Genomic DNA, 12,012 nt, shown 5'->3' with positions numbered 1-12,012 from the left:
TATTTTCTTTTTTTACTGTATATATTTTTTGTGTCTTTCACAGCAATCTTTGCTAGCTGGTTTACTCTAGAAGCCTATGTTTACAACATTCCTACTTTCTTCCTCAGTTTACAGTATAAAATTGCATACAATGAATAGCACTTTTATAGAGCACAGCAATTACAGAGACCGTCGAATTTGTATAGAATTCGTTTTCATGAAAACAACAGATGAGAGCTACTTACCACAACTAAGTAAGACTATATGGTGGGATAAAGAAGCAAGTGTTCGATAGATCACTTCTTTATGGAAGAATCTTCTGCAGTGGAAATCTATCTGCAGTGTCTGGTTTTATTTTAGAGTGCTAAACTTATCCAAACTATAGTGGAAAACAGGACTTCCTGTGCCTGACTGAAAATGACCTGATACGGACACTGATCAAAAGAAAGAGAAAGAAATGAGGCATGCTCCACTTCCGAAAGCATGTGGTAAGAGCATACAGGACTTCAATCCTAAATTCTACGGTATCTTTTTTTTTTTTAATGGGGCAAACTGAAAACAGAAAACAAGTAATAGTCCAGTAGTCTGGGACACAGTTGATGAAAATTAGACACATACCTGCGCTGCCCACCACTCCCACTGTGCCCACAGCTGCTCAGTGAATCTAAAGCTATACACAACAAATGATTTGTGTAAAGGAAAAGTTATCTCCAAAACAAACGTAATGATTTTATCACAAATTATCTACAAGAAGAAGCTAAAACTGAGTAATATCTAATTTAGGGATTGTCACACTGGCCTTTCATTAAGACTCGAAAGAGAAAACTAAAACATGTGCCTCATAACAACATTCTGCTCAGATGGGCGACACCTGTAAAGGCAGTCCCATGAGGTTATGACGCTGTATTTTTACTGTACCTTCACTATGTTAGATACATTTCGACACACAACTACTCACCATTGTGTGACAACTGCCTACAGCATTCAGTACAGTAACATGCTGCACGGACTTGTGGCGAGGGAGCAACAGGCTGTATCATATAGCCTAGGTGTGCAGCAGGCTGTGCCATCTGTGTGTGAGTACATGCTAGGATGTTTAGACAATGACGAAACTGACTAACAACACATTTCTCAGAACATATGCCCGCCATCAAGCGACAACTCTTATACCAACTTCAAGTAGGTAGAGGTTGGTTACAAGACTGCAACAGAGGTAATTTTTAATTCTTTCTTCAAAAATATTCTCTGCAAATGAGGGCATTCTATGTGAAACACAGACTCAAAGAAGTTCTCATAAAACTTGTCAACTTACCCCACCTGACAGCTTAATCACCCTGACCTTGGAGCTGATGTGGGGCCCGTCTCCACCACCACTGTTTGTCCTGTGCGTGACAGTCCTTTTCACGCCAGGCTTTGTGTCCTGGGGCCGGCTCTGGATGGACGCCACTCGAGGAGTCTGGGGCACAGCTGGCTCCTCCACATCTGTGGGTTTGATCTGGAGTACTTTATGCAGCGGCTGAGTCTGACTTTGAGGAACTGTTCTGGTCTGTCTCAAATGTTTCAGTGGTTTCATCTGTTGTCCTTGATACTGCATGTTGGCACTGGATGGTACAAAATTTGATGTTTTGGGCTGAACGGTTGAAATACTGACATCCTGGTTTTTAACAAGAAGTCTGTTTTTCACATTTTGTCTGACCTGTGCACCTGGAAAGGGCAACAGTGGGTTACCATTGGTGGGTGATGGTGACAGCGCCTGATCTTCCTGTTCTGCCGGGGGTGGGGGGGCATAGAGCTGCTGCTGCTGCGCAAGTCTCTCCAGCAGCTCCTTCTTCCTGGCACCAGCCTGCTGCTGCCGCCGTAACTCCTTCTGTTTCAGGATTTCTTCTCTTAGGCGTTTCTGTTCTTCTATCTTCAAGCGATATAACCTTGTTTCCTCATCTTCATCAGGAAACTAAAATGGAAAACATACACAGTTTACTTTGCTATACAGGCAAGGTGCCCATTCCAGTCAATTTCAATAAACTACAAGAAGACATTTACCAAAAGTCCTTTAATTCAGTATCTGAAAGAAGTCATTCAAAATCTGTTTGAAGACTTTAAGTATAACTCCTTCCTCTGGGGAGAGGGGGAAAAAAAAAACCCACACAGCTAAAGCTAATTTGGAAAATCTTATCAGAATATTAAAAATGAAATAATGTAAATTTCCACTCATTTACAAGTTTGAAACCAATTAAACTATTCATTTAAGATATCAAAATATGTTTCAAACAGGAATGGCAGCAGCAGGGAGGCCTGCTGTCACACAGGTTTTATCTGGCTCTTCCCTGACAAACCAACAAAAGGTGGGGTGTAAATGACCTGAAAGGCTCTGATTAGAACTATTGATTTTTCGTACAGAATTTTCAGCCTGATCTCAAACTCATTTGTCACACAATAATTGGTTATAATGAACAGCACAAGTCAATCTCTCTGACCTTGAACTCATGCACTCTCCTCAGAATCAAAATGTTGCCAATTGCAGTATTGGAATATTAATGGTATATAAGGAACGCCTTTAATATTCCAAGCTCCAAACCATTCTGCAAGTCAATACAAAAAAATCTTTGAACAAGTCCAGTAACTTTCATAAAAAGCATCCAATAAGGAAAATGTATAAAAAGTTAAGCATTTTTAAAGAATTATAATATTCTTTAGAAATCATCCATATCCACAGACCCCGTATAAAAGAATGTAACAAGATTTAATCTATCTAGAATTCAGCTATTTCACCATCTTACTTTCCCTAAATAAACCTTAAGAATTAGGAACTGAGGACAAAAGCACAGCTGAGGAGTCGGCTGGTGCCCTGGAGCTTGAGTGCCTAGTGCCAGCCCTCACTCAGGGATTACTTGTCGACCTGGAAGCAATTCTGACCAACTCTCTTATTTCACATCTAGGGCAGATTTCAAACCGCAAAAATGAAGGTGGGTGAGAGGCTGTTTATACAGGCAGGCATACGGAGCAAGACGTGACATCCGGGGGGACAGTGGACAGAAGGGACATGGGCATCAGGGGAGCACACAGCCGGGGACATATTAACAGGACCCAAGGCGCCACTACCTCAAAACACAGGAATAATTACTAGTCATTGGAATTTCTTCCCATGCAGTCAAGAAAGAGTTAAAGCATGTTCAGAACAGCAACTGAAATACCTGGAAAGACTACCGACTAAGCAGATTCACCCTTTATTATTTATCATCAAGTTGGGGGGACATAAGAAAATAAGTCACAGTTAGCTAAGCAAAACAAATAGAAGACCTTTCTTTAAAAAAGTAAAAAATATATATATAATCCTGGTCCCCTTTATATAGAGAGAGAAAATTAAAAGAAAATAAATCAAGACATTCCATTTATACTACAGCGACCTACAGGTTCCATTTCACTCAAGGCATCTTTTTGAAATAACTCTATGGAAGAATCCTTTAGAAGTTTGCCTAAATCAACTATCATGGAAGGAACTGAAAGCCAGATGTGCCAGCAGGATACCTGAAAGGCAACTTCCCCTATTAGGCAGCCCTATTGTTATGTAAGTAATGAGTGTGTGACTTCATTTCTCTGAAGCAAATCAGTTATACATACTGAGTTAGGAGCTGGCTATATACACTAGAAGCATAATAAAACTTTTATCAAAGACTTCTTTATAAACTATTCCAATCCAGTTTGTACATCTACATTATTTTTTCACATACTGATTTTAAAACCAAAAGTCACTTGTGTTCTAATGAAGAGTTCATCGTATGTTAATATTTCAACTTTGTACTTCCAATTTGGTAAACAACACATTACAACTGCTACAATAATGTATCAGAAGAAAATCTGACTGAAAAAAAATGAACTGATTAAAAGGTAAAACCAGTGTTAACTGGTTTTTATGAAACTAAGAAAGCATGACTTGCCTAAATTCTTATCTAAAGTCATTCTTCATGACACCGATATTGGACAAGTTTAACCCACTGCACTGCTTCAGAGCACTCCACACACATTTCACAAAGGTTGACACGCCCTCCAGGTGCCAGCCCTCTGCACAGGCCGCCCTGGCCGACCCCCCTTTACCAGATGAAGAGACTGAGGCTCGTGGGAGAAAACGGCCTCGACTAAAGCCAGGTAAAGACTGAGCTGCATTGATTATTCATACTTACTACATTCTGTGCCTACTGAAAAATTAGAAACAGCAGCAACAACATATATAATTGTAATTCAACACAAAGCAAACCCCCAGAAATTTTAAAGACCAACAAGAAAATTGGTCCTATCTTCTCGAAGTTAATAATGTAAATTAAGAAACAGTCGCAGAAGAAACCTACAGGATTCACCAGGTGTCAGCACATGACACCCCACGGGCTGAATCTGGTCCACCACCTGGTCTTATAAGTAAAGTTTTACTGGAACGCAGCCACATCTATTGGCGGAAGAACTGTATTTAAATTGCCTTTGTGCTAAAATGGCGAGAGGGGTAATGACGACAGTCTGGACTATAAAGCCTACAATATCTATAAAATACTTGGGCCCTTTACAGAAAAAGTTTGTTAAGCCCCAGTATATGTCAATTCTATATAACGGAACAGTAACTGTACACGTATATAAATAAAATCTAATCTTGTAAACTAGAGAGAATACAAGTGTTTTTTTAATAAACACGGCTGTTAGGTTTAAAAAAAAAAGGCCCAGGTGAAAAAAGCAGGAAGATTTTGTGAATAACTTACTAAGTGAGAGCGAACTGAGACATCCAAGTTGATTATAAGGCTTCTTGTTTGAGACCAACATTTGTTAATAAGAGAAGTGTCCTACCTCTGGTTCTGTTTTTGCTTCTTCTTTAGGTTGAGCCACAGGGCTAGCTGGCTTGACTTTCACTTCAGTCTTTCCCTGTGAGCTCCTGGAACCCGCCATGGCCCGCGAGGGTGGTGACGAGCTGATGATAGGTTTCACTTGTGCTGAGGGTGTGGCAGAGCAGCGGCTGCTGCTCATTTCTATCACGTGTGATGGCGCTATGGGTAATTCACGCAAATTGCTATTCCTTGGCGCAGTGGGCTGCATTTGCTGCATGGGTCGCTTGCTTACATTCTGAGAAGTTGTATTCTTTTCACAAAAAGAAAGAAATTCTAATTGTAAGTGGAAAGTTGGCAGAAGGAACATTAAAAGGCACATTATTAAATAAAAACACAATAAATCATTCTCATTAGCAAATGACTACTCTTTTGGGGAGTGGATACTTTTCTCCTTGGTTAATACTTTTTTTCTCATACATAAACGTCCCCGATCCATGTGGCAGCATGCCTCATCCTAACGTTAAGGACTTCCATTGGAAAAGGTGTCACACTTGCCTGCAGACAGGCTCCTCTCTATAGAAGTTACACCAGGCTGATCTTTAGCAGGTGCTTCAATAAAGGGACTGACAGTTTTAAAAGAATTGAGACAGCCAAACAAGCACTCTATCTGCCACCAGAGATCAACAGGGTTCACATGCTCCTGTTTTACCTAGTCACTTAAATGTAAGCTGGAACAAGGAAAGAACCAAGCATCAGGCCAATGTCCTAAGAAACATGACCCCAGGGAGAAGAAAGGTGCCAGAACGTTTTACTCGAGAGGAAATGCTTAGTCATGTTCATCCTGGGGACTCTCAAGAGAGAACCAACACCTGGAGGAGGCAGAGAACACAAGAGAGCTGGAAGGGAGGAGGGGAGAAGCAGGGGGATCTCCGAGGTCACACAGGTCAAATATCCCGGTGCACAAGGGTCATGAGAATAGACTACCATTATTCTTTATAACCCAGGTTATAAAGCACCCTCTTCTCAGATTTATAAATCCTTTCTTACTGTTCAGATCACTTTAGTTGTGATATTACTTTAAGAAAGAAAGAAAGGCAAGTATCAGGAAAACTGAGATTCCAAGTAGCTAAGTGACATGCCTAAAGCTCCAGGGTGAAAAGGAGACAATACTAAAAAAAGATTGACAGGTGAGAACCCTGACCACTGACCACTAGCTGCCACACTGTGTCTCTTTTTCCTAAAAACCAAATTACAAAGTCTCATGTATATATTTAATGGAGGCAAGAGCCCTGACCACTGACCACTAGCCATATTGCGTCTCTTTCCTAAAAGACAAATTACAAAAGCCTCTTATATATATTTAATGGAGGCAAAAACCCTGACCACTAGCCACACTGTGTCTCTTTCCTAAAATCCAAATTACAAAAGCTTCTTATATGTATTTAATGGAGGACAAGGGCTATGATTGTGGCCTTTTATTTTCAGAGCAATGCATTGTTTCCCAGTTTCTTTTAATGCATGACAAGTCACACATTTGCTGATGGTGCTTGAGAACACAACTCCACAAACAAATGTATGCTAATCTCTCTGGACCGAGCGTAAGCTCCTTGAAGGAAAGGAGTTTGTCTCTTCTGTTCACTGTTGTATTCCCAGGACTAGAGCAGTGCCTGGCAACAGAACAGTCAACGTAGTTTTCCTGAATTCATTTATGTATTTATTCAGAGACCAAAAAGACAGAGATAATCTACACATCAAAAAATAAGCCACTGGTAAAGGGAAAGTGACTACCCCCAAAAGTATTTTCTAAAGTTACATGTCTTCTAATTCCTATCTATCGCTATAGAAATATCTAGATATAAGAAAAATGCTTAAGTAAACATTAACACAGTCTTTGGGACACAAAAGGAGTATCTTATCAATTATTGTAGTCCAGAAAACAATCACCTGAGTGCTTTTTAAAACATGGATTCACTTCAGAACTATGTACTACACGTTTTAAAAGTTGAAATCAGAATTGGAAAGTATTCTGACCTACAAATGATGCCCCTCAAGTCCTGTAAGTTAAAAGGCCTCCCAGGAAGACACAGGGAAGACACCCCTTGACACTTACATGCCGCAGCCCCTGGCGCTGAGGGCACTGCATCCGGCTGCTGCTGGCCTGAGGCTGAGCGCTCTGTACATGAGGCCGGAACTGTGGCTGAGACATCGGCATCAAAGGAGGGGGCGGGACGGACAGGTGGTGGTGGTGGTGGTGCTGGTGCTGCGGCGGGTGCTGTGGTGGGTGCTGGGGCGGAGGCTGGTGCTGGGGTGGGGGCTGGTGCGGGGGCTGGTGCGGAGGCTGATGCTGCGGTGGGGGCTGTTGCTGAGGTTGCTGAGGCTGAGGCTGATGTGGAGGGGGCAATGGAGGATGCAATGGCCCCTTCCATGTCCAAAGAAAGAGAAATAACAGTTCACAAATGGTTATACCGGGCATAATCACTTCAATCATTTCCTTAAAAACCTCAACACAAGAAAGGCACTTTCACTGGTACCAAAACTTCATTTTAGACTTGCTGATGAAGGTAATACTATCTTAAATGCAGTAATAAGCCAGAAGCTATTACCTTAAATTTTATATTTAATCCAGTAATTCTAGGATTGAATTGTCCTAAAGAAATAAGTATGCAGACAAACTCCTAACTCTAAAGTATGTTCCCTGTAGCACTATGATACTGAAGTACGGAAACCAGTCTACACACATGCAAACACACAGCATGAAAGGGAGCCGTGAACAGCACTCTTAAATGATGGCATCAAAACCAACTCACTGACATGAAAAGATCCAATGATACATTACACTGGAGGGAAAAAAGCAGGTGGCGAGAAGATGTGCATTTTAAAAAAGACAAAGAAAAATGCTCCTGAATTGTTTCTAGGTAACGAGAGTATTTAATTTCCTTTCTTGTACTTACATATACTCTAAGATTCTGCAATAGGGATATATTAACTGTATTTTTTTAATAAAAAGAACAATTCTTAAAAACATTTTATCTTCCTTTAACACCCTAGATAATACTCATTTTCCTTTTTTAGCTTAGATACGTATTCCACGTGTTTTTAAATAGTTGATTCAAGTTTACCATCGCTACGTATTTTAATAGTAACCCTACAATACAAGAAGAAATATAAACCTGGTAAGATTTACAGACACATGTCACCCCATGCAGCAGAAGCCGGTCAGCAGAGGGCACTCAAGGCCCTCAAATAACCAGTGAACAGCACCATTTCCTCCCGCCATGCAAAGACTCTTCAAAACTGTCGACCGCAGGAATGTAATCTGACAAAGGATTTCCACTGGTAAACCTTTCATGAAATTTTATACAGATGAGCAAATGTATTATCAAAACATGTCCTAATTTTATTAGTAGAGGTAGAGCCTTTAAAAAATCCTAATAAGTAGCATTTTTCAATTCCCAAAAAAATGACATTTTCTCATTTTTTTCTTGTATTGAGATAAGCAACAATGTCAAAAAAAGTTGTCTTTAATAAACAGTACATTTAAGACTAATACCCTTATTCTTTAAATAACCATAAATTAGTAGGCTCAAATAAAAATGTTTAACTTTCTGAAACACAAAGACTCAAAGCTACACATTTTTCCCTGGAGGTTTGCTCAGGACGCATACCTGCAGGTTGGGCTGTGCGTGTGTGGGCAGGAACGGCTGTCCTGGGCCCGGCAGGAACGGCTGTCTAGGAGGAATGAAGGGCCGTGTGCTTGCCGACCCAGGCTGGCTAAAGTGCAGAATCCCCACCGGACCTGGAGGCTGCAGGGCTGGTCGGACAGGCCGCTCTCTCGGGAACACTGGCTGCTGTCCTTGCTGATTAAACGCTGGTCCTGGCTGAGTGAATGGCAGAGGACTCTGAGTAGGAACAGGATGGCTACTGTTAAGAAGGGTAGGAGGCGGTGGTGGTGGAGGGGGACTTCGCTGCTCCAGAAAAAGATGGCTCGGGAATCTCGGTTCACCTGAAACTGAAAGGTAACACAACATCATTAACTTCAGGTTAAAAAGACCACGTGCTGCTCAGAAAAGCAATCTGAAGCACTATCCTAATGTGGGCAAAAATCACAAGTGTTGACGGGTTATGAACATTTGGAAACAATTCCAGATTTTGCATCTTATTTCTAGATTGCTTCATTTGTCATTTTCTATACATAACTTCCTCCTTTATATGAGATGCTCCCATTTTGGATACCAACAATATCCAATTTTAGCACCTGAAATGATAGGCAGAACTGCTATGGTACCAAAACCTGGCATTCCTAACATCTCCAACTGGGAGTTAAATTCAGTTTACAAAATAAATGTGTTTGGGCACATCACCCAACACACCTTCTGCTGTTACTCCACACCACTCACTCTTTCTGTACCTCCTAAGAAGAAAGGGTCTCGCTCCTGAGGCGGGGGTGGGGCTCTCCACTGGTCCTGGAGAGGGAGTCGTGGGGGCTGGCTGAAACTGTTGGGAACAGGTCCAGGTGTATGCTGTGGAAATTCTGGTGGGCCCTAAAGAACAACAAGAGAGAAACAGGGAGAAGGACAGAAAAATGGTATGTAATTTTCAGAAATATAGACCTGGTTCCAAGTTTTCCTCGAAAATGTCAAGTAATGTGTCTCCTAACAGTCATTGTCTTTCTCTTTCTACACACACACACACACACACACACAGAGTCATGCATCCTTAATGACAAGGATACATTCTGACCTGCATCCTTAGGTGATTCCATCATGCGAACACCACAGAGTGTATTGTAACCACACATACGCACACCCCTAGATGGTAGAGCTTTCTACACACCTAGCCTGTATAGTACACACTAGTAGCTTGAAGGCTACACACCAGGGCAGCATATGACTGTACTGAATACTGTAGGCAACTGTCACACAATGCTAAGTATCTGTGGATGTAAACATACCCAACCCTAGAAAAGGTTACAATAAAATACAGTATTATAACCTCACTGAAATACCGCTGTCTATGCAGTCCACCATTCACCAAAACATCCTTACACAGCACATGACAGCACATATTAACATGAAAACTAAGTGTTAAACAACAGGTGATTCTGCCATACTAAATGATCAAAAATCAAAACACAGCAACTAGAAATTAAGTCAATGTCTTAATGTCGTTGTAAAACAAGAATATTATTTTTAAGCTTATTGAAATCCATCCAATTATTAGCCTCTTTCCCATTAATCCAAAACACTGTCATGACATTTATCTTTTTAAAGATGCTAATCTTTGCTATTTAACACAACTGTGGGCTGCAGCTACGAAACTGCTTCACTTCAAAAGAAAAATTCAATCAGCAATTCCTGACTTAACAGAAAAATGTGAAATGTTTAAGAAACTAAATTATTACAAACGAAACAGTACACAGAGTCCTTTGGATAAAAAAATTTAAGCAAATTCTCACAGATTAACTTTTTTCAAGAACTACATGTTACTAAAACTCTTTAGAGACAAATTAAAATTACTTCATTTTTCAGTTGGCCTTTCAGGTACTCAGGGAGATGTTTTTGAACCACTGTATTGACCTCAGCAGCAGCATAAAGGTAAAGAAATGTTCACCACTTTTCCCTGCTCCAAAAAGAATTAACTATTAACTGTCATCAAAATAACTTTCATTTAATAGCACCTTGTTCTTTGAAACTGAGTCAATTATTTCACAACTTTTCAGTATTACTCTTCTCACAAACTTACAATCTCAATGCCTTGGCCTGTCATTTTATTACTAATTCGCTGTTCCCTCGAAATGCAGCATTTCCTAGCACTGAAAATGCTCTTTCGGCCAGTCGCGGTGGCTCAAGCCTGTAATCCCAGCACTTTGGGAGGCCGAGATGGGCGGATCACGAGGTCAGGAGATCGAGACCATCCTGGCTAACACAGTGAAACCCCGTCTCTACTAAAAAATACAAAAAACTAGCCGGGCGAGGTGGCGGGCACCTGTAGTCCCAGCTACTCGGGAGGCTGAGGCAGGAGAATGGCGGGAACCCGGGAGGCGGAGCTTGCAGTGAGCTGAGATCCGGCCACTGCACTCCAGCCTGGGTGACAGAGCGAGACTCTGTCTCAAAAAAAAAGAAAGAACATGCTCTTCCACACTGCATTTCCCTTCCTTCTCCCTGCAAAAGTCTGTTCTACCCATGGCATTGAGAGAACAGACAAAATGAACACTAATATAAACACCATAAACTCCTAAGATTGTTGGCTACAAAATAATAAAGAAATGTTTAACACAAAAATATTATATCTTTATAAAAACATAAACTTTAGGCACTTACTGAAACATGTACGACAGGAAGTCCAAAGCTGAAACTCTCATAGCTTTTATTACTTTAGGTGGAACAAGGAAATCCACACTATACTATTGCCTGACATTAGGGAGTGTCACTTCTCTAGATAAAGACATCAATTAAGACACAATTAACCCAATAAATGTCAGTAACTGAGGAATATATTTGTAAGTGAGAATACATATCATATACACGGTCTTTTACCCCCAATAAATGTGTATACTTTATCATAATGATAATTTGAAAAGTCACTGATAAGATACTTTGATATGGATCTCTTTTTTTGAGAGAGAGAGAGAGAAAGAGAAAGAGAAAGAGAAAGAGAACGAGAAAGAGAAAGAGAAAGAGAAAGAGAAAGAGAAAGAGAAAGAGAAAGAGAAACAGAGTCTCACTCTGTTACCCAGGCTGGAGTGCAGTGATGCAATCAGCTCACTGTAGCCTCAAACTCCTGGGCTCAAGGGATCCTTCCACCTTAGCCTCCTGAGTAGCTAGGACTTACAGAGCGTGCCACCATATCCAGTTAGTTTTTCTGTAGAGGCAGGGTCTTGCTACGTTGCCCAGGTTAGTCTCGAACGCCTGGGCTCAAACAATTCTTCCACCTCAGCCTCCTAAAGTACTTGGATTACAGGCATGAGCCACAACACCTGGCCAATATTCTTGAATATTTAATATCTTTACTTTGCTAATAATATGCTAGAAAAATACTTCTAATAGCACAGTCCATTACATACTGTTACTCACTAAATCTGCATGAGGAATTTCAATGAGCTTGCCTGCTTTCTCCCACTGCCAAAGCTTTTTCCTCATTTTAAAATATTTTCATCTTTTGTTTGAAGTCAATGAAACACATGGTGTGAGCATGAACGTATCTCCTCCAAAATAGTATTGTCTTCCTC

General features: G+C 40.8%; 1 protein-coding gene across 5 annotated transcripts in view; it reads right to left on the bottom strand.

Annotated features, from left to right (window-relative positions):
* Positions 1-12,012, bottom strand: part of RBM33 (RNA binding motif protein 33) — a 133,747-nt gene that overhangs the window by 35,479 nt on the left and 86,256 nt on the right. For all 5 annotated transcript variants that reach the window (XM_026447014.1, XM_026447015.1, XM_026447018.1 and 2 more), the window contains exons 10-14: positions 9,193-9,325; positions 8,450-8,793; positions 6,895-7,203; positions 4,807-5,094; positions 1,292-1,930 (exon numbers count right to left, since the gene is read on the bottom strand). In XM_026447014.1, the coding sequence (XP_026302799.1) occupies positions 1,292-1,930; positions 4,807-5,094; positions 6,895-7,203; positions 8,450-8,793; positions 9,193-9,325 (1,713 nt within the window). The remainder of the gene's footprint in view (positions 1-1,291; positions 1,931-4,806; positions 5,095-6,894; positions 7,204-8,449; positions 8,794-9,192; positions 9,326-12,012) is intronic.

Source organism: Piliocolobus tephrosceles, chromosome 8 (assembly GCF_002776525.5).
Source record: "Piliocolobus tephrosceles isolate RC106 chromosome 8, ASM277652v3, whole genome shotgun sequence".
In the NCBI taxonomy this organism is placed as follows: Eukaryota; Metazoa; Chordata; class Mammalia; order Primates; family Cercopithecidae; genus Piliocolobus; species Piliocolobus tephrosceles.
The sequence above is the reverse complement of the archived record's forward strand: the minus strand, read 5'-3'. Positions and strand labels throughout refer to the sequence as shown.